This window comes from Sturnus vulgaris, chromosome 6 (genome assembly GCF_052056855.1).
Source record: "Sturnus vulgaris isolate bStuVul1 chromosome 6, bStuVul1.hap1, whole genome shotgun sequence".
NCBI classification, from domain to species: domain Eukaryota; kingdom Metazoa; phylum Chordata; class Aves; order Passeriformes; family Sturnidae; genus Sturnus; species Sturnus vulgaris.
This window is the reverse complement of record NC_142248.1, coordinates 5202185-5228628: the sequence shown is the minus strand read 5'-3', so window position 1 is coordinate 5228628 and position 26444 is coordinate 5202185. Positions and strand designations below refer to the sequence as shown.

The 26444-nt window shown below is 43.7% G+C and overlaps 1 protein-coding gene across 5 annotated transcripts in view; it reads right to left on the bottom strand.

Moving 5' to 3' along the window:
* Positions 1-16752: 16752 nt before the first annotated feature.
* The window catches only part of LDLRAD3 (low density lipoprotein receptor class A domain containing 3), a 101148-nt gene continuing 91456 nt past the window's right edge, over positions 16753-26444 (bottom strand). For 3 of the 5 annotated variants that reach the window (XM_088166787.1, XM_014873600.2, XM_014873599.2), the window contains exons 5-6: positions 23753-24098; positions 16753-21541 (exon numbers count right to left, since the gene is read on the bottom strand). In XM_088166787.1, coding sequence (XP_088022913.1) covers positions 21280-21541; positions 23753-24098 — 608 coding nt within the window. In that variant the 3' untranslated portion in view covers positions 16753-21279. The remainder of the gene's footprint in view (positions 21542-23752; positions 24099-26444) is intronic. The other 2 variants (XM_088166788.1, XM_088166790.1) reach the window with 1 other exon arrangement.

The window sequence follows — 26444 nt, the reverse complement described above, 5'->3', positions numbered from 1 at the left end:
TAAAAAATAAAATAAATTACACAGACTGTCCTTTGTTGAAATGGTGAAGAGAGCTATGAAGCCTTCTAGTAACTGAAAATGAACTTGACTTTCAGGTGATGAAATTCAATTAATTAGTATTTCTCTAGAGAGGGAGAAAAATCTTTGGGGACAATCTCTGCATACAAAATCAACATTCTGGTCATTAGTGATATTTATTCTGAAGTACAGGCAGCTTACTCACATCAGCAGTGCTCTGGGGAAGGAGAAACCTCTAGCATAGGGCTGTTCTAACAGCAGGCACTGGTGCAACTCTGGACCACAGCCTGGTTTTGCTGAGAGCTCTGCATGCCCTACAAGAAATCAAACTTTTCACAGCTCCTTGGCTGCAGAAACAAACAGGGCCCAGGAGCAGCTGCAGTTCCCCAGGCTCAGCAGCACGTCCAACCCTGGGTAGTGGGACTGAGTTTGGCTTGTACAGCAGACCTGGAGGCCTCGGTGTCACCTGTGGGAGCACAAAGCAGGCAGCCTGGGTGGGGTGAGAGTGAGCCCTGGAAACGCAGATCTCTGAGGGATTGTCTCTGCAGTGCCTCTGAACATCTCACTGCACCTCTGACTTCTGCCTAGCAGCTACAAAGCTATCTTACACCTATTTTGGTGGTTACAGAATAATTAATTTAGTATTAAGCCTCTTGCAGTAAAGGAACCTGCACGTGTGCTGAGCGTTTTGCCAAGACACAGATGTTGATACTGGAGGATTGAGTTCCCTACGACAGCGAAGGCTGAGATGATTTTCTGCTGCCTACAAAGAAAAAAGTGTTTTGCAGAATTTCTCTCTCTCTCTCTCTCTCTCCAGTTCCTTGGGAGCACAGTACCACAGAGCTTTGAAAATGCAACGGGGTTCAACTCCTGGACCTAAATCACTATACAATGCTCTTCAAAGGAATCGCATCCTGCTGGGCTTTACAGCTGATTGCAACCCTTCACCTCTCCCTGACCCACTTTAACAGTGTGTCCTTCTACCCCATCCATATGAAAGGCTTCAGAAGGAAACTGTGAATAAAGGCCACAGTGGAAGACCAGCCCATCTGTTTGTTTAGGAAAAACCCCCTTTGCTTTGTCTCAATTTCAGACCTGCCATGTAAATCAGATTTTCCTGCATAGTCCCCCTTCCTTTCTCCACCTCTCTAGCAGCATCTTATCCCTAGCCTTGTCTCTCCTTTCATGTAGCTGTGACTGGATGAATGGGCACAGGAAATAAATTCCATGTATTTAAAGTCTTTGCTGTATGAAGCTCATGTGCATGCAGAGGGAGGGATTATGGCACTTCCAAATGAACAAGCCTGGATGATTCTGATGGATTCACTGACATTAATTCCATTTTCACACCTAAGGTCCCTTTTGGCCGGGATGTTTTGGTTTCTATTTTTGTTTTAAATACTGGTTTCCAGGCATTCACTATAAGATATGGTACAGAATAAATATGCCCTGGGAGGCAGTAGAGCCTCAGCAGGCCTTTGGAGGTCTGCAGATACCAGGGCTGTCTCATGGGTGGAGTGATGACGTATTGCTCAAATAAACCTGAGATGAAGCAGATGCAGGGAACAGTGAAGGGGCCTTCAGCCATCCTAAGTGAAACAGAAATACAGATTTATTGTTCCTTCTGAAATCAACCAGGGACTTTATCATTGCCATTTATTGCCTTATTAACTCACTTCTATTACAGCACTTATGGTATTTGGACATTCCACACCTGACAGAGAAATGCCTGCAATGAGCTAGTTCTGTTCAGGTGTCCTTTATTTGGGCTGACCAACAAAGAACTTTACGGGTCTGTTAGTTTCCCCCTGAGATCTATTGTATATTGACTACCACAGAAAATGTCACAAGCCATTTTATAATTATAAACCAATCCCTTAACCAGTGTTTCTGCCTCTCTTCCTCCTCTCACACCCCTCAGGAGCCCTACACCAGGAGCCCTCTGAACGCATGACCAAAAAGACCCCTTGTCATTATGTGCTGCCTTTGCATGACCTTCTGCAAACAAAGGCAAACCCAAGCCAGCTCCACAGATTCTCCCTCCTTACCCCCAGCTGTTTCTCATGCCGTGGTAGCACCTTCCTGTCCAGTCTGGAGGGCAGCTCTGCTGTGAGGACACAGGACTGGGCTGTCTGGTGTTAATCAATCTGTGACAGGACTGCAGGCAGCACAGGGCTCTGTATCCAGGTGGCTGCTATTAGGAAGGCAACAACAGCATCAATACTGCTCCAGTGACTACAGCTTCCCTTTTTATTTGGTGCTAGGTGCATTATAGGGAAAAAAAGAAAAGAAAGTGAGAGTGATGCAGGGAAGGGATGGATCAATTGTTCTCTGCTCTTTGCAAGCAACCAGACTGAAAATGTTCCCTGGTCAGCCTGGTGATGAGACATGGCAGGCTGAGAGCAAGCCACTCCATGGGCCTATTTTAACATAACCTGACTGCTAACTAACCTAACTCTGGTTGGACTTAGCAAAGCCTTGGATTTAGAACAACAATACCTATATTCAGCTGAAAAAACAATTTGTGTTAAAAATATATCTAGTAATTTTGGCTATAAATGCCAGATCCCCAAGCCATGCCATGTCTGGAGTATGCAGTGAATGCACCTGGTCCTGCTGATTTCAGTCAGCTGTTCAGTGAGCCAGACCCAGTACAGCAGCAGGGAGCCAGGGAGCAGTTCAGAAAGGAGATTTAAGAATAGACAGTGCTCTAAACAGACAATTGTCAGCCAGTATTTGGAATTTAACAGTCAGCAAGCAGAAAGCCTCCAAATAAGAGAATTAACTGCTGCTTAAGGACTTTGTGCTGTCTCTGCTAGCTGACAACCAAATTTGTGCTGAATCTGATGAAGCAAACTTTAATCCTGCTGTGTTATCAATACTGTGTATTTCCAGGTTTAAACACTCCCAGTAGATAAAATGCCCTTGAAAACTCAGTCTCTTTAATTCCCAACACTTTATTTGAAAACATAATCCTAAATATCTCATTAACCAATGGCCACAACACCCTTCATCCACTCCAAGATCCTTTTCTATTTGATATCTACCACATTATCACCATCCACTGAAGCAGGCTCAGAAGTGCTGTTAAGAGACTCTGTGCAACACTGCTGAAGTCAAATGACAGATCGCCCTAAAACTACATACCCTGACATTCAAGGAGACAACTAAAGTAGAAATACTTCAGGAAAGGCAGTCTTCCAGAAGAGAAAAAAGATGACAAGGTACAGTAAAGACATTTTCACATGCCCTCGCCTGATCACAAACTGAGACTGGTTGAAAATGAATCCCCAGAGAGTAATTGCATTTTATGGTTTTAAGCTCATGCAAATCTCAGGGTTCAGCCACACACTCAGCCCACCACCTTTTAATGTAATTGCACATAAGCTCAGCCATGCCAATTCACTGTGCCTTCTGCTCCCAGTGCCTGAGAGCACACAGAACTGCACTGACCTAAACTGCAGCCATGGGCAGCTCAACACCCTTCACCTAGGACAGGACAGGCTGGAAATGCCAAGTTAAGGCCATACTGTGTCCCCTCCTGAATGGATGGGACTAATCTGTCTCATCCTGTGCCTTAAATGTGGTTTAAAGGTTTACATGTGTTTTGCAGTGCAGGAAGGAGGCCTAAAACCATGAGATATGTAATGAGATAAGCAGTGAAAGGATTTCCATCAGAGATTATGTGGTGAAGGGATTTTGTTGGCTTGCCAGTGGGCATGATGGCCTGCTGATTAATAGCTTATCAGGTGTGAGGACTCTTATTTCTGGGACTGGTGGAAGAGGGAGTGACACACTAACACATCAGGATTCTGTTCTACCCTTGCACAAACCCCAGACTGTGTAATCGCTCTCTTTGTAATTCTCCATTTCCCTCACCTCCACATACGATGGCTGCCTCCCCCCTCCCATTTAGGATGGCAACAACAGGGTATTTCGACTACAGTTTCACCTCCTCTTCTGCCAGAAGCATAAGTGGGCATTTGAAATCCTCAGTGGCAGAGGAAGAGAACACGACCCTACCTTGCAGACAGATCAACTTGCTCCTCTCTCCTCCCCAAAGCAGGGAGCCTCTTCCATCAGATTTTGCCTCTGACTGCACTGGAGTACACCCAGGAACATTTGTACCTAGTGCTATCCATTTGTATTTCGCAGGTCTGGTGAATTTATGACCAGCAATCTCACAGTAATCTGTAACCTGCTGCTCCAATAAACTGCACTACTGGTTCATCAGTGATAGTGATTTGTGCATCTTGTTAAATGCAACCAGATTTACCAGGAATTAAACCCAGACACACCCAACCCCTCTGATCTCTGAGGATCACGTGGAAAACAGGGAGGTTAATTTGCTGCCAGATTTCTGTATTTTTAACACAACAGCTAGAAGAGGATTTACAGGAGATGGACCCACTTAAGCATCCAGTCACCTGCTTTGCAAGTTTTCTGAACACACCCCCTGAATTTACCTTTGCAAGCCACGTCTGCTCCAATGGCCAGCTTGGCTCAGAGCTCTGCAGTGCTCAAGAAGAAATGGAGTGTAATTCTGCAGTGTGAGCCACCAAGCTCCCTGTTGTAACTGAGGCTCCCTGAGCAACTCTTCAGTGATGAGTCAGAGATGTGGCTCACATGCCAACACTTCCCCTTGCACACTCTGTCCCACTCTGGGAGCCTCATCTACAGCTCTTGCCTTGCAGACAGGCAGCAGCCTGGAATGATAATTGGGGATCATAACCTCAGCAAGCAGATCCCCATGGCTTTAATCTCTGGCTGTTGTGCCTTCAGCATTATCAGGAGTCAGAGAAAATCAGATGTGATGGCATCAGCATTTAGGGCAGGAAAGGGCAGGGAACACAGAAGAGTTTTTAGGAATCTGGAATGGGAAGGTTGGTGTTTGGTATTTAGATAATGAGGCTACCAATTTCAAGATAAATTCTCATGGGTTGCCAAAGGCCTCTAATTAATTCCAATTCTCTTTTTTTTTCTTATCAGCTTATTTTCCCATCTGCTCCTTCACCCAAACTCACTGTAGTCTCCATTGCTTAGGAACCCTGATGGGGAGGCTGGGGGAGGGAGGGTGGTCCCCTTACACAACTCCTGCTGCCAGGGACAGCATCCAAGCTGAGCAGCACGGGGGGCCTTGTTGTAAATAAGTGTTTGAAACTGCTTCCAGCTTTGTATATAAATGAAATATTTGTTACTGAGCAAAGAAATGCAAAGCTAGGTAAGACTGGCCACAGCCAACATCAGCAAGGAAGCAGAAGATTCACACCTGCTTATGACACCATCCAGGATGAGCTGATGCTGGGATTTTCAGCTCTGCCTGCAGGAGCTGCCACCAGTCACAGGGATAAACAGGATCTGATACTCTGAACAGCATGTCCTTCCCTCCTCTGAATTGCTCATTTGTAAGTATTTGACAGTGAAGGGGTTAACTTGGAGAGAGTCCCTCGATACCTGTGATGGATATATCAAGTGACCCCTCTGGTCAAACGTGTTCACTCAGACCAGAGCCTGCTTCCTCATTAGCAACAATAAATTCAAAGCAGATGGAAAAACTGCTCTATTCTCTGATCCAGCTTTCAAAGCTCTTTGATTTCAGAATCCCTCGGCTGCTCTTTGACTTTTCTTGCCTGTCAAGTTCCCGGGCAAGATTGATAGGAGAAGGATATCAGTGCAAATTCTGGTTCTGGTCATCTCCTCTGTCAAATTTCCTACATCTGACCATGTTAATTGCTTCTCTCTCCTCCTTTGGTGTAAAGACCGTTTGATTTTTTCCTATCTTTTCTCCATCAGCAGGTTATTACAATGCTTTGGAAGGGTCAGTGGTTAACCCTTTACTATGGCTGCCTTACTTCTCCCACACACTGCTGCCTGCATCTCTTCAGGTCAGGCTGGGAACTGCCCTAGGCTAGGAAATGTTTCTTTACAGACCAGGCTGGTTTTTTCCACACCACTGGCTGAAAGCCATGAAATAAGTGGACATCTGGAAAGGACAGCAAGAGCAACCTAAGCACTGATGTCTGGAGAAGAGTCCACAGCAAGTGTAACAGCAGGAGAGGATCAATGACTAAGCAGTGTTCAGAGCCATAGCACAGCTCACAAGGAGTCTGGCAGGTGGGTGCTGCAGAGTGACTTGGGCAGAAGGCACTTGCAGGGCTCTGAGGACTCTCCCTCAGCTGGCACAGGACATATCCTGCAGCCCAACCCACGCCTTGCTGCCTTTCTCACAAAGGTATTTTTTCCAGTCCCCAGCCTGGATGTGAATTTTCAGCCAAATGCTTCTCATCCCACCCAGATGGGATGAAGGGATCCTCTCTCTTCTTCCTGGGGCCACTGAAGGCTCCTCCCAGCTCCTGAGGCTGCTTCAGAGGGCCCTGTGAAATGAGCAGGCACTGACACACTGAATTCCTCAAGGTCACCTTGGGGAGCAATCCTGACCTTGACACCTCACCGTGGTCTGGAGGCTCAGAGCCATCTGCCTTCCCCCTGCCCCTTGTCAGAGTCTCCTTTTAGCTGCTGCCATCCTGCTGCTTCCTGCCTCACTAAAATCCCCATAACAATTAATACCCCTAAGAAACAGGCAGAGACAATGGGGAGCCCCAGTGGTAGGGTCTTCCCTCCTCCCCTCCCTGTCCCCAAAGCTCCCTTGGCCAAGGCAACACAGACTGGTGAGACGTGGCAGGCACCCCATGCACAGGGAGACCAGCTCTGCCAGTCAAACCAGCTGCTGTATTTTAATTCACTGCTAGCACTGATAAGCAAACCCCTGTTTCCCCACGGATCCATGACCCTGGCCACAGAGGTTGTGGTCCCTATTCCCCACTCTCCTCCTGGGCACTGCTCCTCACCCACAGTCCAGCTCAGGGAGCCATTTGCCATCAGAGGCTATGAAGAAACACTTCTGGAAACCGGGCAGGTCCCTGCCACCCTGGAGATGTCCTGTCAGGCCCTGGCTCTTCAGGAACACCATAGAAAAGTTTCACTAAGCAAAGTAAACTGAAATGAGGTTAAAAAGCATTGCACAGAAACCTCTAGGAAAGTATGAGTAATAAATCCAACCTCAAATCACATTAGTTTGAGGTTTTGACCTCGGCTGCTGGCCCAGGAGTCTTCCAAAGTACAGCAAAATTCACTTTTCAACATCATTGGGATGACTCCCTACTCCTTGCAGAAAGACAGCAACACACACAGCCAGAACTAGTGAATGGCTGGTGGGTTGCTTTGGCCATCAGGGCGTGTGGCAGGCAGTGAACACAGGAGGAAAACTGAGACATTGCCTTTGTTAAAAGCAGCTCTCTAGGCACTGTCAGCAGGATGGAGCTTATGATGCCCAGACCAGCAGAAAGCTGTTTCCATGCAATGAAAATCAACCATGTGCTGATCAGGTTTTTGACTAGACACTCACTTATGGCCAGTATTTGATAATCCACCTTTTGTCCTCAAAACTATTGTGGGCAATGTACATTTTCACACATCCTGTAGCAACACAGAGCGTGCCAGGGGCATACTGAACATGCATTAAGTGCTACATTTTGGAATACATAATGCATTTCTAAACTCCTCAGATGCTTTCAAAGAGCTTTCCATCATCATGCCTCTAAGCTGAAGCCAGTGCCCACAATTCAGATATTGAAAGAGCAAGCCAGGATCCAGGGGTCCTGGCCTGAGTCACACAGCAAGCCCTGTGCTGTTTCACCTCTCCCTGCCAATGTGGTACACCCAGGGTAAAAGCAGGATCATAATTTCCTGCTAGCTGAAAACCTTTAGTTCTCTGTGAGAGACTGTATAATAACCTGCATAAGGATTTTGATGCAGACTGACTGAAAGATGTTTCTCTCCAGAGAGACAGGAGTGGGTGCATGCACACAGAACTGATGTGTGTCTGCACGAAAGGAATCTGCTCTTGCTTAAGTTACATATTTGTTATTCACTAAATCTAGCAAAAGGCACCAAGTTTGTCTCTGAGATTGAGCAGCTGCCACAGTTGTTTGGGAGTAGCAGCAAGCCAGGCCATCAGGGTACCCACAGCTTCTACTTGTTTCTACTGCGGGAGATATGATCAGCACAATTTTAATAATCAGACAGAAGGAAGCTGGAGGGAACCAGAAAACTTGCCATTCAGCAAGGGAAGGTACAAAATGATGCTCAAAGACTGCAAAACTGTTGTTTGATGATTATGGAGAGACTGAAGGCAGTTTTGCCTTCCGCCTCCTTTCAGGGTGCAACTGCAGGTAGAGGAGAAACAAGGAAGCATTTTGTTCACAGCAAAAAAAAACCCCGGCCAAGCAAACAAAACTGATTTCTACTTCAGCAAGTTGGAAGAGAAAAACTTTTGGCTGTGTGTTAATGAGGCTGCTGTGGAGACTTGGGTCAACAGAAGAGCACAATTAATTTTTACTGGAAGTATTGGAACATCAGACACTGAAATATCAAAGCTCTGGAGATGTGTGCAGCTTGGATATTAATTTACTTGTCACCTCCACGGAGTCAGTGCAGATGAGGTAGGGGTTACCCTGCACATTCCTTTTCTCCCAGCTTTGGAAGCTGGAGCCAAAAGAAGGTGTCACCTTCTCCCTTCCCATCCTAAGGGACTTCATCTTAGTTTGAATGAATCACTTCCAACTTCCCTAAGTGTTCAACACCTAGGTAACTTCTTCCAGTGCCATGGTAGGGGCCAACAAAGCAGGCTGCAATGAACCAGAAGAGGGAAAACAGATGTAAAGGGGAGACACTCCATTGCTTCAGCACAGAAGCCTTTGGGAAGAGCAGAAGTAAAATCAGTTTAGGGTTTTTCCACAGCCTGCAGTCTTGGGGCAGATTTCACTACCTATTTTTACTTTGAACTTTAAATAAGTAAATTATTTGGTTTTGTCATTCTCTCTCCTCACAGCAGCTTGCAAAACCTAAGTCATAGTGCTTGCAAAGCAGTCAGCAGTTCCCAGAGATAAAGTACCAGTGAAAGGCCAGCCAGCAGCCTCAGCCAGGGCTGTCATGAAGCACAGGGAGTCCAGACACAGGGCACAGGGAGCAACAAGAGGGGAGTGATGAAGCAACCAGCTCAAGGGCCATCTTTCCCAGCCCCTTCCCTGACCGAGGGATGCTCAGCTTGCCATGATACAGTTTAATATTCAGAAGGTCACAGTTTCAACTTTTGCCTCAGGCCTCTCAGACTCCTTGGCACAGCATTTCAAATTGCATTAGTTTGGGAGAGAGGCAAACAAAAAAAGTTCGTTTTCTCCCAGGCATTGCTTAAAATAGAAAGCAAACAAATGTCATTGCTGACATGCAGAGCCCTGGAGACAGCAGTGAGATGCACAGACACAGACATGCCTGCGACTGGCCTCTGTGCTTGATCGAGACTACAGTTCTTTAACTATCAGTCCAACATTTTCTGCATAGAAAATGCTTTTTCATATCAGATTATGGAAGATCATTGGACAACTTTCCATTCACATACTGGGCCATTTGGTGAAATATCTGACTACTGTGGTGGTTTGCTCTCAGTTTTCCACCACTTTCTTTTCCACAGTCTCCTGTGTAATTTGTTCTGTCTGGCTGTTTCAAAGCACATCCTTATGATGTCCTTTTACTCTATTCAAATCACCATCTGTTTGTTTCATTAGCAGTCTCATTTGGGGGGTGGGGTGTGTTGAGGAGGTCATTCAACATTTCAAAATTAAAAGCTTGGAACTAATATTCTTCAACTAGAAAATGATAAAGTGCTTCTCTTTGGCATTTTCCAGAAGCTTGTCTAAAAGCAACCCAGTGCCAATTTCTTGATACTTGCCCTTTTCTTTTACCTTAACTGAGAATCATTGTTTTACTTGCAGACTAAAGACTAAATGCTTCACACAGTTCAAGGAGAGGTTGCTAAATAATCAGGCTAATACTCCACAGGTCCACTTATTTATCTGAGCACACAGCTTTCAGCAAAGAAATGTGATGTTACTGGACACAATCCCAGTCCCCCCAGAACCACCAGCTCCTCCTACCCTGCTTTCAGTGGGGTCAAATCCAGCCAAGAGTGCTCTAGACCTGCAGTTCATGGACCAGCACCACGTTTGATTGATGAGAGAACTGCCACACAGCTTATCTAGAAAAATGCACAATGCTGAAACATAAGCAGACATAAAGAGGGAAGCGTTTGTCACCCACAGTGCCCGTGTCACATGAGAGACAAAGCATCATTTTTCATGTCTCTACCAGGCATTGCAAGCTTGTTGGGATGTGATGGCAACTCATTGATCTTGGAAAAAAATCTGAGTAATTTCTTGCTGAACCAGAGGGGGTGCAACAAATTCAGCTTCATGTCTTCATGCCCGCCTTGTTCTCTAGCACGGGATGAAAAACAAGCCCTGCCAGAGAAGGAAAAGGAGACTATTGCATTGCATTTGATTATACTGCCTTGTGTTTGATTTTTGGGTGATGCAGGTAGGCTGCAGGGGAAAAGGAAGAGCAGGCAGACTAGAAACATGAAGGGTCACACAGTGATTTGTTTATTCACTGAGTCATTAACTCAGCAGTAACCATCTGAGATGTTTTATGGGTTTAGAACCTGGTTTTGAAAGGTTCTTCTTTAAGTTGTGACTCCTAGACTCACCAGAGTACAGCCGAGGCTATTAATTTCCCAGCAGAAAAAACAAGACACTTGAAAAACACAAACACATTATAACTAATGTACTGCTCATCTGTATGAATGCAGAATAGTGCTTACAGAGAAGTACACTCCCCCTTGCACGGGCTGCTGGATGAAAATGTGGCTGCATTAGAAGAGTGGTGTCTCAGATGGCAGGCATGTCTTGAGTTACCAAGCCAGCACAGAGTGCTGCTAGGGAGAGGCTTTCCCAACCTGCCACTTCAGAAGAGGGATGCTTAGCTGCTTCCTCCCGCTGGCTGCCTAAAGACTGTGAGCAGAGACCCAAGCAGTTGGTCAAGCCACAACAGTGCAGCCAGACCTCTATGCTGGCAAGCTTTGGGACAAAATTATCAGGAATAGTTTCAGCAATAGTGTGGCCAGCTGGGCCAGGGCAGTGGCTGTCCCCCTGCACTGGGCACTGGTGAGGCCACACCTTGAGTGCTGTGTCCAGTTCTGGGCCCCTCACTACAGGAAAGACACCGAGGTGCTGGATTGTGTCCAGAGAAGGAAAGGCTCTGGAGCACAAGCCCTGTGAGGAGCTGGGGGTGTTCAGCCTGGGGAAAAGGAGGGTCAAGGGAAACCTTCTCACTTATCTCTAAACTGCCTGACAGGAGGCTGTAGCCACGGGGGGTTGGCCTCTTCTCCCAGCTAAAAAGTGACATAGATGAGAGGAAATGGCCTCAAGTTGTGCTGGGGAGGTTTAGATTGGATATTAGGAGAATGTTTGGCTGTGAAAATATCCCATAAATCTCAGAGGTTACTTTAATTCCTTGAATTACATTTCATCAGTAGGGCACTGTAAAGCAGTCATGTGAGCTGAAGAGAAAGCAAGGGCAGAAGGCAGCTTTCAGCCAGAGCACACACAGGAGCATCAGACCTTCACCAAAGGGACATGTAATACCAAGCTGACAGAAGAGATCTAACCATAGGCACAAAAAAAATTCCAAAATTCTTCAGGGCATCTTAATAAACTCTCAGACTGAACAGAGGTAAGAGCAGACAGATCCTCTGGCATTTTCCTAACAGTTGATAGTGGTGAGAGGAAGCCTCCCCATAGCCTCAGAGATCCTTCACAGGTGACTGTGAAGTCAGACACTTGCCAAAGAGTACAGCACAAACCTGTTTCCAGGTGACAGTTCATGCTCTTATAGCCCCTTCTCCTTCTTTTCCTCCCCTTCACCTTCAGACCTGTCACAGTCCGTGTGGTAAAAATGATCTGTGCTGCTTCTGTCTAGGGAGATACTTGGATCCCATAATGTAATTTAAGGGCTTTCAGACAGACTTAGTCCTGGGGCTGCCCTAGAGGTTCAGCTCCCATCCTCAGTCACTGTAAGAGGGCTGAAATCCAAAGCCCTAGTATTGAGCATATCTAGCAATCCAAGATCTCTCCTCACATGGATCCTGGAACCACTGGCTACAGGTGATTGCAGAATGCCAGATCAGACTGCATCCCCTGAAACAAGTGCCTGTTTCTTCAAAGGAATGTGAAATTCCTGGGAGTGCCTGTGCAGGCATGTCCTGTGCACTAAGAGGTAATGAACAGCCCCTGGAGCTGCGGGTGCTAGCAGCCCACCATGCAGCAGGATTAACCTCTGCTTACAGCGGGGTTACGAGGCTCATTACCCAGCAGCTGCAGGGAGGCTCACACTGACACAGCGGGATTGCCTTCAGCTCTCGCCTCACCTGGGACTTCACCACACACCTCCAGGGAAAAAACCAAGAGCAGGGGCTGCCCTGACACGGGATTAGCAGGCAGCAATGCACCCCAACTCCCTGTTTGCCTTTTCCTCTCTAGCCACAGCCTCATCTTCTTAGGGTTTTGCATTTGGTACTCTGTTTTGGTGTCACACCACACCTTCCCCTAACAGCCCAGCACAGCTCAAAGTCCACCCCGCTGAGCACAGCAAGTGTTTGCCTACCTGGCCTGTGCTGGGAACTGCTCCTCTGCTTACTTCATCAGATTAACACAAAACATGCTATCAGCACATTGGCAGGCTCTTAATATCTTTGCTGGCAGGATTTAATGGCCTCAGGTCTTCTAAGGCATTTCATTCATCTGGTGACTGTCAGGCTGCAAGAGCACCAGGGTGCTCTCTCTCCCCCTACATCCCCTTCCTCAAAGCAGAGATAAGAGTGCAGCTATTTTAAAAGCAGGAGGTGAGATGAAAGCACTCACTTTAGTTAGGACGCTGCTGCCATTCCATAATTAACTTCACCTAAATTTTCAAAGGAAGAAAAAAAAAAAAAAGCCATCCAAAAATCATTTTGAATCACTCTCTCGCCCACGTTAGCCATCTTGTTCTTGATATCAAGAAAAGAAAGTGGGGACGACTTCTTTTATTTTTTTAATAATATTACCCTTCAAAGCACTATCTTGAGTTAATTTTTCAAATGCCAGCATGAAAGGCAGCCAGGTCACACTCTTCTCTCTGTAGTTCCTTGTATCTCTTTGGGCTACCTATAAACTCAGGGTCAAAATTACCTATCTCCCTCCCACCTCCTCCCCCTCCTTTCCCCAGTTCTACAAATCAGAAAATGTTGGTGCCAGCCACCTGACAAAGTGTTCCTTCAGGGCCTCTAGTACCTGTGGCCCTCCTCTCCACACACTGTAATTCCAGTGTGCATCTTTAAACCAGCATTATTTGCAGCAACCTATTTCCAGCACACTCCCCCAGCTCCCTTCTGGAGTCCACATATTTGTTAAGTTACAACTTTCCCTTGTGGAAACCTACAGAAATACCTACTCTAGGTTAAGACCCAGCCTGGAATCATATTCTAGAGCAAAATCATCCTCCATGTGAAGAGCTATACAGAGTTAACTATTTCAACGAGTCTACAGAAATAATAGGGCTAACAAATATCTAGAAGATAGAAGAAAATAAGGAATTCAAACATTTGTTCATGTTTTTTTGATCACTACAAGAATTTTTCACAAAAAGAACTTAAAACAGTTACCTCCATGTCCAGAGTTACGTTTTTTCTTCTCCCTCCTTAAATCTGCAAAAAATCTTCTGTTAAATGGATTGGATTTAAAAGATTTCAAATACATGGATAAGACAACACTCTCCAGCAGTCGGGAAGCTGGATCTTGGAAGATGCAGGTTCTGTTATTCCTGAAACTCATTTTGATGTCTGTCCCTGTCTCAGTTGTCCCTGCTTAAAAACAGTGCAAATCTTCCTCCTATCCCTGCAATGGATAAAAAGGGAGAGAGTGGTTAGCTGAGAAACATGATGTAAACAAAGCAGCTGAACTATTTCCATTTAGCTTCCTGAAGGAAGCTGACAATTGGTCTAGAATGATTTTCACATATTTCAGGTATCAGATACTAGACAGACTAACTCATGCTACCAAACCTGAAACAACCATTGGTTTTTCCTGTGAGTGCTGCACTTGCAGCTCCACTCAGGGTCACAGTGCAGGAATTTCTAGCCCTGACCTGCAGCCAGCTCCTAGACTGGCCTTGCTGATGAAGATCTGCATCTCTCAGATTCACAGGTTTGCTGCCTTTTTTTTCTCCTGTAGAAGCTCAGGTACTATTTTATTTTATGTAATTCATGTCTTAACCAGCATATCTAACATGATACCTTGCAAGTGGATATGTAAGCCAGTGCCTTTATTTCTGAAGCAAAGCAGCCTCCAAATCCACTTTGGGTAATTCATTGGTTCTGCAAACTCCTCTGCTCTGCACAGATTGCCAAGGGAGAACAATAAATACAGCAACAGATGCATGGAGAATTTTTGCTCTTGACTATGCATCATATTTGAGTAAACAGAAATTAGCAGAAGGGCAGCCAAGTATCAACCATACTTCCTTAGCCTGCAAATTCACTTATTGTGCAGCACGTAAATATTTCTTATTCAGGTACAAAAGCTGGAACACATAAGAAATCTCCAAAGCATTATACATATACATTAAACAGCCAACTTTATTCTCCTCCCCTTACCCCACACCTCTGTGAGACAGTGCTATTTTGGATGCAGCATTGGGTGAGGAGCATTCGGAGCATTTTCTGAAATAACTCTGTCACAAACAAATGAGAAGAAAAATCTACTCTGTCAAACACAACATCGTACTTCTTCATCACTGTGCCACAACAGGACTCGCATCTGTCAAGGAAATAGCAAGTGTTCCAAATAAATGTAAGAGTCTCAGATTCATTCAGTCAAACTGATGCTGCCAGGGTGCTCCTGGAGAAGTGAAAGGTTTGGGTGAAGTCAAGCTGTTACTCCCATTGTTTCTAGACAGGTGAAGGTCATTGCACTTTTGTGCTGAAAAATGACAGTGGTTTAAATCTGAAGGAGTTACAGGCTGTGGTATCAAATAATGAGAGATGAAAGGTTTTACCTCAGGGTAACTGATAGGAATTAACCTTAGGTAAGAAGAAACTAGGAAAAAAAAAGAAAAGCCACAGTGGCTGTTGGGAAGTGATGGTCCCAAATCAATTCTCAGTGAATGGGGGTCTTCTGCACAGTATCCAGCATCAAAGCAACTGCACATCTACTGAAACACTTTGTCCCCATTCCCACAGAAATGCTAAGGGTCAGATCAGCCCCAAAACTGCTCTACCTATTCTTCTCCAGTGGTCTCTGCAAAAAGGCTGTAAGGAATGCTACTGGGATTTTGGGGAGCAGAGAATCATGTTTCAATTTATCTGTTCGAAGTATGTTTGACAGATAAACAGAAAAGTTAATTCCCTAGAGAGATCCATCCAGTACTTTTCCAAAGTGCTTTAGGCAATATGCAGACCCTCAACTTTGCTTTGAAAAGCAAAGAGCAGTGAATTTCCACATGAAGATGTCTTTGCTTCAATTAATAACAACACATCATTTTGGACTACAGCTCCCCAAGCAGCATAACCTGCTTAGTTCTCTCTCCAACAGATAAGTGAGGCTGACTGATTAACAGACTGCTGGCAAACCAGCAAGAAAAGATGTTGCACTCAGAAATCATTGCTGCCTATTTAATTTTTAAGGTGTAAAAATTAGGATCTTAAACAAATCAAAGCAGAGAGAATAAAAAGATTAATTAGGGAGCTTAGCTGGAGAGTATGGTATTTATTATCAACATTTCTCAAGCACAGCTCTTGCTGAGATGTGACTGAACGAGCCAGCTGTGAGACCCCAGTATTCCCTCCCCTGCAGAGAGCCCATTGTGGCAGCTTCAAGAGCTCCATGTCCCTTGTGCCGCTGGTGTGAATTCTGCATCCACAGCTATTTTGGGGCAGTTTGCCAGCGCCAAACAAAGACTTCCATCTGAGAATCTGAGTCAGGGCATGTGATTTAATTAATGAGGAAAACAGTAAAACTGGCATGCCTTTGTGAAGGTAGCAAGTGGAGAAGAATCATGGAAGTGGAATATGTCAACTTCTGTATACTTACAGAGATTCAACTACTTAGACGTAACATTTGAATTAGTTCTCCTTAGTCTGGGAAAATAATTTTATATCATGGAGGTTTTTCTTACAGAAATCCTTTGAGTGACAGGACTTTGACAAGAAGTGGGCCTGGATGGTTCCCCTGATGGTGGTGGTGCCTGCACAAGGCATCTGCCAGGGGCAGAGTCCAGACTCAGGAGCACAACCAGACTCCACGGAGCATCTGCACCTGAATGTGGCTCACAGAGCTGGAGACAAACACTGGGGACATTGTGCTGGGAACATGAGTGGTGGGCAAGTGGCAGGCAGAAAGGGGGAGGTAGAGGCCAATGCTGACAGCCCCTGAGCTCTGTTGGTAAATCCAGATACAGCAGCCAGCACAGAGCATCAACCTCTGCTGTGTCTCTAGAGCTGTGCAACAAAGCAGACAAGAAAACTGGTTCAGACACCTCGTCCTTGACAGCACAAATGGGACAGCAAAATGAGAAATGATGACATTAAGCAATTTTCATTTGTATAAATATGGAGACATATGGATCAGTAGATCTTTATACACATAGATACATGTGAGTTTCCAATATTGCTTTGTTTAAAAAATATATTTAAACCCCACAGAGTTAACAGAACTTAACATGGAATGCAAAAAAGTTCATAAGAAGCCTCATGTAGGAGGCTATAAAACTAGAACAACTGAGACTTTATGAGACAGGGGACATGCTCACTTGTGAACAGTATTAAAACACCAATTTTATTCAGGAATACAGAATACATTTTTGAAGATTCCAGTTTACAAAAGTTTAAGACAAGGTTGGTTTCAACATACAACCTTCGTTAAAGCATTTAAGTAACTTCTCCATTTCAGATTGACAAAACTCCTCAAATCAGGAAAAAAAAAATACAAATGAAGGCCACAGTCCTGTACTGGGATACATTCAGGCAGAATCCAGCACAGTATTGAAATTCTTCCTGCAGTCCATTATTTTAGTCCATGGGTGTAATATAACCTTGTGTTAATAAAAAAATATCGCAGATCTAGTAAGAACTGCAAGAAAAGCCCTTGTCTTACCATTTTAATTCCAGGCATCAGATGCAAAGTAGCTTCCAATAAGCAACAGTTAAAAACAGTACTTGTCATTTGATCACCACATTAAAAACACAGCATTAAATTTTTTCTTCATCTATACAATTTTAAATATTCATTAAAAACCAGAATCAGTGTCCCTCCATCCTTTTCATCGTTAATAGTTTTTCTTATCTACCAGAACCATTTGTCTTTGCTAAGATGTCTAAAAGTAAAGAGCACAAGATTAACAAGCTACAGCATTAATTAAAGTGAGAGTCATCTCTTTCCTCCACTTAGTTTTTAAATCTATCACAAGGGCCCTATTAGCTGTATCAAAGTGAAGTGGCATAAATAAAACTGATTTGGCTTAAAAGTAGGAAGAAGGAATGCAGAGTTATTTAAAAATTGTAAAGCAGTCAGTGTTTTTGTGTATGTCACTGTAGACAAGAGCCAAGAAAATTATTCAAGGCTTTCTTAAGAGCATTAGTGCCAGTTTTCCATTTCCAAAACCAGAGAGGTAAATGGCAATTTGCCTTACAAGGAACTTCAGATTACTATCTAGCAGAATCACTAACGGCTTCATTTTAAATACACAGTACTCTGATTTCAGCAGAGGTTACAGACACTTGCAGCTCTGAATTTTGTTTATTTTTAAATGACCTTCTTTCCAACATGCCTTCATTTACTTTAAGTAGAGTTCTTCAAACTGTTTTGTTCAAATGTATGAATAGCTGCACTGAGAACTACTCAATACAGTTCTCACCATTCAGTACAGATGTGGAAACAGAATTTAGCTCTTGAAGATAACTTTAACTGATTTTACTTTTGTAAGAATGAGTCTATGAAATAACATCCATTTGTTTAAAAACTAAGTAGAAAGGAAAGCTTTTGGATGACTAACATCAAACCAAAAGGTCAAGAACAATTGCATATAATAGGATGATCAATTCCAATTCTACCTGTTACTGAAAAGAAACCCTACCACGTCGTATTGGATGAACATTTAACTTCAGCCTTACAAGCTGCAAGATTTTCAATGAAATATTTAATTTCATCAGCACATTTTCCCAAAGATTCCACTGAATAATGCAGCGTAATGCTGTATTAACACACTAGAAGTGACACATCATAAACAATTTCTGTGTGATACTACAGCAATTTCCAAAGAAAGCAGCCTAGCAAACCTGTTCTGCAAACCAGAAAACTGCAGTAAGACAAGCCACCTCAAGTTCTAGCATGCCTTTTTGGAACAAGATACTGAACTGCTGTAGTCCTTAAAGCTCAGTGGTCCCCATAAGTAACAATGAAGAGGAAGACAAGACTTGTTGCTCTTTTTGGATCTCTAGACAATGATATGTAACACCCAGAAATGCAGGTTAACAACTTTTCCAATCAACATTCAAATTCAAACAGAAAGGCACAATCTCCTTTTAAGTTGTGTTCTCAAAAACTAGAAGATTCCTATACAAAGATAAATACACCCTTAGCTTGAAGGGAAAACATAACACCACTAAGAATGTTTCTCCTTTTTTTTTTTTAAAGTCCAAATGGATTATCTTAATGCAAAAGTTACATGAATATATACATCCTCAAAGAGTATCTTTTTTAATATATATATGTACATATATGACAGTGACTGACACAGAAGACAGAAGAAACAGGCTATATTCACTCTTTTCCTACTTCTTAGCAAGGCAAGACAACGTTTTTCAGATGCCATAGGCACAGTATTTGGGCTGCACACCCTCTGGTGTCTTAGAATACACACAATGAAATGCAATCCCCTGTGGAAGGCTTGTTTGAGAGATAATGGACACAAAGATTTAGTTTTACTAATACAGCTTTAGGCAACTTTAAAAAGATACCTAATTACAATGAAACTACTACAAACTCTTCAATGGTATGTTTTCAAGACCAACATAAAGTTTCTAAAACTGCAACAGAAAATCATTAAGGTTGATTCTGTTACAGCATATTTAGCTCTCTTGCAGAGGCCAAGCAGAACCTTAATAAAAGGCAAGGGGGACAGCAGGGTCTAGTGATCACAGGAGATGCCCCTGCATCCATCTGTACTGTTAACTCATCCAGGTACCTGAGTCTGCTCTACCTGTAAAATAAAGAATAGCTGTCTGATCTTTGCAATGACAACAGTCTGCCTATGACCTTGGTCAGTCAGTAATAAAGCTAAATCCTGCTTTGTGCAGGACAGCATAATTACATTGCTTGAGTTCTCAGCAAGGATGAAATCTGACCCACTCTTGTACATTACTTTGCAAGGACCTAGGAGCATCTTCACCAGTGCACTTCACCACAGGCTGCCTAAGCCTGTAATAAAAGCTGCCCTTAATCTGCTTCCAAAGTCAGCCCAGCCCACCAGCATTAGAATTCTCCAGGACTCCCCACCATGTCCTCAGTCCTGGAATGACCTGTGCTTGTAAATTTATCTGCAAGAGGTCCCTGCCTCTTGCATATTGTGGCAATAGACTCTAGAGCTGGAAATGAAAACAAAAAACAAACAACCAACCAACTTAAAAAACAATGCACCTTAAACCCCTCCCTAAACATTCAGACTGAGACTGAATTTGAGTTGCTCCCTTACATACAGTCTAGATTCTTGGGTTCTGAGCATGTAACCTTTGGGCTGAAGAACCTACCTTACAAAGATGGGGAGGAAGAAAGTAGAAGGTGTGGGCAGTCAGTTTCCTTCACTTCCTTTAAAGAGCAAGGTCTGTTTAATGACATCATTCTTTTACACAGAAAGAGTGGGAAATGTGGGACAGACAAATAAATATAAATAACTTTTTAAGGCAAATTTCCCCCCAGACAAGAGGAAAAGACTGCACTGTTTTCTGTATACTAAGCATAAGAGTGGCATTTAAATTCACAGCTTCTTCCCTCTTGCCACTTTAAATACTTTACTTACTTACTTTACTCACGTGCTTTCACACGGTGATTCAACAAGGTGCACTGAAACACAATGAGGCCTTTATAAGACTTAGGACAGAACAGACATAAATAATTCTGGTTTTCTGCAGAAGTTAGAATTTCAACCAAATGAATGTGAATAATGCAAACTCTGTGAAAACCAATGAGTTCATCAAAAACAAAACTTTGACAGTTTAGAGTTCTTGAGGTGTAGCAGAACTAAACCCAAGTATACACTGTGTACATACCTACACACAGTATTACACATGTGTATCCAGGCATGTACATACACATGCTGGAGATGGGATGCCAAGCCCAACATCTTTCACTGCATGACCTGCTTTCAGGTATTTTGCAATTACAACAAACTACTCACTGACATGAAAAGTTTCTGTGCTGGGTGTTTGTTTCACACTAGTTTTGGTGCTGAAAACTCTGCTGGAACAATTTGGGAGTTTGTTTTGTTGTGGGATTTTTTAAGAGGGAACACATGGAATAATGTTATGCCACACGGGAAAAGAAGTCTTGCTCTGTTGTTTTGAGAAGCTTCAGTGCCTCTGTACTCAGCCTTGACATTTGACAGATAAGCCAACCTTTGTGGTGTTGGTGAGACAACCTATGCAAATTTGGCCTAGATACTGGCATCTGGGAAAAAAACCGAAAACCTTGCTTAGCTAGACTTGTTGCATCCTCATAAGCTTAAACCTCCTTCAGAGGCCACACAGAGATGAGTCAAGTAGGAGATTTTCTGCAATTTGGGCACTGCCAGGTGGTTGGCATTGGGCACCAGACCTCCAAGCAGAAGACTGCCTCTCATGTGCTTCAGTAACCACCAGTTGGCACCAGACAGCAAGAAGAAACAGCTCCCTCGTCGGCAGGATGGAAGGCAGTCTGAAAACAACAATCCTTCTGGCACAGTTCTCATGTGCAACTTCTGTAAATATTATACACACACATATATACATTCATATACAGTAAGCAGTCCAATAAATACATCATATCAGTTCTTTTGACAAAGCACTGGTGTTTCTCTTATTTGTCTGAACCAGAACTTGCTCACAGAAATACTATGGAGGGCTGATGTGACTCTTTGATTTTGGGCCTTTGATGAACCCAAAATGGTGAATTCAAACATTTACTCAGTGTGAATTCAAAGCAAGTCATCATTCAGGCACATGTCTCCCTGAAACCTATTAGCCACAGCAGCTTAACCCACACAGACACAGTAAATGCCTTCTGGCCATCCCATCCACTGGAGCAGTTACACTTCTCTTTCAGCAGTGTGGCTGACCAGAGGATCACTCTGATCCACTGTCCTCTCCAGAAGAGTTCTGTGCCCATCCGTGCTGCCATGGACATCTCTGGTCCAGCTGTCAGATGTGCCCACGGGACTTTCTGCCACGGGGGTGTCTGTGCTGGCCAAGCTTGCTGACCGAGAGCGGTAAGGAGGAAGGTCTGGCTGGTTAAGGGACTCAGATTCGGAACAATAAGGTGGTGGAGGAAGGTCAAACCAAGGTGGTCTGCTGTAAGAGATACAACAGAGTAAGAAGTTACTGAAAACAGTGGGACAGAAGATAGTACATAGTATTCCAATGATTAAAAAAAAAACCAAAACAGTATTTCTTAGCTTTTCAATTATGACACATATCGAGAGATTTCAGCCTGCTCACATGATTCAGGTGATTTCAAAATATCCACACCACCACTGGGAAGCAAGGTTTCTGGCCAAGGTGCAACACAGTAATTATAACCTGTTTAACAATCCCCACGTTGAGTTAGATGCCTATGGACTTCCAACAAAGCAGGCTCAAAGACAGCTGTGCAAGAGGTAAAAAACTTTTCTGTTTAACATTTACACCAGAGAAAACACTACAAGAAGTAAAATTAAGTGGTGGATTTACACCTATAGATGATGATGTGAACGGAAAAAGCTCCAAGGAAACTTCCACTAAGTGACAGAGACTAATAGCTTACAGTCTACAAATAAATAACAAACTGAATTCTCCACACTGATTAATCACTTTGGCTGTCATGAGATCACATGCAGAGCAACTGTTAAGTAGGCACAGGCAAGATGAGAACTGCATTCAGGAAAACTGTTCTGTGGCTCTGATAGCAAGCAAGTAAAGGGACTGAAGGTTTGACCAGATTGATAACAGGCACTGGAGCAATTAGCTCCAAAACTGCTGATGGTTTTATCAGCTCAGGTGAGAAGTGATTACAATCTGGACACCTGCTCATTTAGTTGTCCTTAACAATGAAAATATATCATTATTAAGAAAGTCAACATTAAGACAAGGCACCTGCAGCCAAAAGCAGTAGAGAATAGAAATTTACTATTATTCTTAAATCTCACAGCTCATACTAAAAATACCAACAGGGTGATAGTGAACAATCTGAATTGTTGAAGTTTGTACCATATCCTTTTTGTATAGGGAGGATGTCTGCTTACAAGTTTTGTTTGGAAAGACTTTACAGACAGTTTAAAATGAAGGTTAATTATCTACAAATAACACCAGTGTCATAACTACATTACTACAGAAACATCATAAGCCACACCCACAACAAACTTCAAAGCACTTTCAGCTATTTAAATTAAGAAGAGTTCTGTTCTTTTCTTCTCTTGGTAAAAGGTAAAGCAGTGCAGAGCAGAAGAATGATACAATTTCTTTATAGAAGAAGCGAAGAACTCTCTCACCTTTATTCTTTTCAATGTTACGACCTACAAGTTAGACGGGTTTTTTTGGTGAAATTCCAAATTCAGTTTTCACATTTTGATTCCAGATTGGCACCAGCAATCACTACCAGACAAGTGATACATCCTCCTGCCATTCTCAAAATCTTACTACCAACATGTGCTAAGAGAACATGACTTGAGTTTGCCTCAAATCCCTTTTAATGCCACTAACAGTAAATGGACTTGAGGACCTTTCCATGTACAGAAGAAGCTCAGATTTACTGAAACTGGACCCTGTGCAGGCGACAGAAGCACAGCACTGGACTTGTGTCAAAAGCAGCAGTAAGTGGAGAGCAGCAGCACAGATTACCAGAGCTGCAACCAAGCAGAGGGATGCTTTGGTGAGCCCAGAAGTGTTGGATATTAGGAATCTGGAGTTTTTGAGCTTTCTGTGCTTCCAGACACAGGCCCCTTGGAAAAACACTGCTCTGGACCTGAAACTTTGGAGAAGGCTTAATGAGTTAGAAATCACAAATGTGTAGTGGGTTAGATGTGTGTATTTTCACTGAGTGATGGGTTTTAAATTTAGAGTTTTATAGTATAGTGATGGATATGGGACAAGATGGAGAATTCTGGGTGGCGTCTTTTTCTTTGTTCATCTTCTTCTTCCTTCTTCTTCACAGAACTTAGGTAGTAACCTCTTGTTGGTCAGTCTAATGTCACTCTAAGGGTCGTGGGAATCTATTATTATTAGGTTAAAAGAATAAATAATATGGGTGTAAAAGTTCTATTGGTTTGTTTAGCTTTAAAAGGCCTTGAAGCAGGCTCAGCTGGAGCCATTTTTCCCACTTGTAGCAAGGAGCTGGAGGTGCTGTCGTACATTCTGTAATTCTTTGACAAGATATAATAAATATCCAAGTGTGAACACGAGAATTGCCTCAATCACCTTTCTAACACTCCTGGCTCAGAGGGAACACAGACGAGGCCGATGACAAAGCCCTGCTAAGCGGCGCAAAGCCCAGCACGCAGCCCCACACTCCGGAGCTCCCGTCCGTACCTTTGGTCGAGCACGGCCTCGGAATAGGACGGGGGCGAGTCCAGCTCCACGGGGCCGCGGTAGGGCTGGCCGGCCACGTACTGCACGCCGTTGTTGACGTTGTAGGTGACGCTGCAGTGGTGCGGGTGGTCGAGCACCACGAGGCGGGAGAGCAGCACGGGATGCTGCAGGCGATGCACCGGCAGCGCCATCAGGTTGTTGCGCTTGCGCTGGTGGTGCAGCACCAGGGCGAGGAAAGCCACCACGAGGACGAAGATGACAGAGCTGCCAATGATGGCGTAGGTGATGCTCGGGTAGTAAAGCAGCTGATTTTCCGAGGTCACGTAATCTTGGCCGCTCCCTGCCTCTGCAAGACAGAAGGAAAAGGAAGCCTGGCATTGGTTTCAATTTAAAAATGCTTTTGTGGACTACGCTGTGTGACAAAATAAAGTTTTCCTTTTTCCTTCAGATTCTGAAAAATGAGCTTATTAAAAGCACATGCATGCAAATTGGAGATTGGCAGAGTATCCCTCAGTCCTTCCTCACCTGCAGGAGTGCCAGCACACAAACTACTAAGGAGAGACAAGCTGAGAGAGGAAAATACACACTGTAGTGGGAAGCATGAGCATTATCATGAGAGCATCTCCCCCACCCCTACCTATCAGTCATAGCTTTTGTTTGCAGAGCTGAGACACCCAGTTCCAAGCCATAACCACAGCACCTCAGCTGCACCTGGCAAAGCTCGCTAGAATCAGAGATGTAGAAGGTGCAACACTTAGCCCTGACACCATTTAAGCCCCATGTTCACAAGATCATGCAGCCATTGAGCAATATATTTTTGGGCAGGAATTTATCTATCCTTCTGTGCAGCCTGTAATTCCTTACAGCCTCAAACAGGCTATTCTGACATTCATCTACCTCAAGAAAAATATGAGGCTGAGTAAAAACTGAACCAAACCAAACAAACAGAACCCCAAATCCACACAATTACAAGAGCATGATCCATCCAAATTCTTAATTTCTTGCTGCAGAAAGCTGGCACAGTAAGTCTTGGCATGTGATTTTCCTTTCTATTCCTTATCAAGCAAAACTGCTTTTCAGTCATTCAGAATTGCAACAGAGCCACTAACACACTTCTCTAACAACAGCTAATGAAATATACACTGGCTGTGCCCAGCATAATGGAAGACCTTTACTCAAGCACCCATTGTTTTCATCAAGATGCTTTAGATATCTCTCTCAATATTTGATTTTGGTGGTTTACTTCCATGGTTAAACACCAAACCACAACTTCCAGCATCACTAAAAATAGCTTCTGCATTTGTCAGTAAGATAATGCAACATAAAATGGCTAATCCTTTAAACATCTCCATTTTAAAGCATAGATGCTTTCATAATAAGAGATGAGATGGGGGAAAAAAAGACTGTATCAGAACAAAGAAAAACATAATTTCTTCACTGTGAGAGTAGTGAGGCACTGGAACAGGTTGCTCAGAGAAGCTGTGGATGCTCCATGCCTGGAAGTGTTCAAGGCCAGGCTGGATGGGGCTTTGAGCAACCTGGTCTAGTGGGAAGTGTCCCTGCTCACAGCAGGGGGTTGGAACAATATGGTGTTCATGGTTCATTCCAATCCAAACTATTTTGTGATTATTGGCCCTGCTACCAACTATGAAAACCACCATTCAGACAGAGCTGTTCCACTGATGATGCCACTACAACCACAGAGCAGAGCTTTGCAGGCCAGCTGCAAACCAGACTTTTCCTGATACTTGGTGTAACACCTCAGGGAGGATCTTTGCTAACTTCATTTCCCTGTGTAACTGTGCTAGAAAAAGCAGAAATCACTGTTTCCAGTCCACATTTGGTCTCCGGCTCACTCAGCAAAGTGAACCAAGTCTGCATGAGGAATGTAAATGAAAGCAGAAGGAAGGAAAAGAACTGACATGCATTAGTAATTTTAATTACAGCTCATCACATATTACTCTGGCTCCTTCAATGCACTCCCCAAATTCAACAGCTGAGAAATGAATTCATGTCATGTCTCACAGACAAGGGCCAGTGCAGGGAATATAATGACAAGCAGATCATTTTTATGCAAACATCAAGAAGTTTCTTTGCAAGGACTGACCCATGGATGAATACTACTACCTGCAGCAAGAGCAAGGAGGGTAAATCTATTATGACATCCCAGTAAAGCTGGCTCACTGGTTACAGTGCATTGGCACAAAGCTGAAAACAGGATGCCTTTGCAGACCTGATGAGACCTAACTAATTAGTTACCACGGGGTCATTCTGCAGCAGCACTCTCTTACCTGTATGATCTCCATCTTACAAAAAGGGAAGAAAAATGAGAAGTGAACTACCCATCAACTTTTCTCCCGAAATTTTCAAGTTATCCACCTGTTTAGGACAGCACCTTCTAGGTCCTACAAGAACTAGTTCTAGAAATCCAAACAAGTTAACTAGACTGCTGAAGAAAAACTGCTTTGTCAAAAGTCAGATGGGATCTGATGACCAGCTTTAGAACAGGGTGAAATAAAACATCTCTTATCTGGTTTTACAATCCTTTCCATACAACCACAGACACATTTTGCAGAGATTTGGGATAACTTTGCAGTTAACATACTGCTCTGGAGATTTGGGATTACTGTGGCTAATGAGGCAGTTTGGCATACAGGAGAATTTTACATCAAGTTTTTGCTTTGTCTTCCTA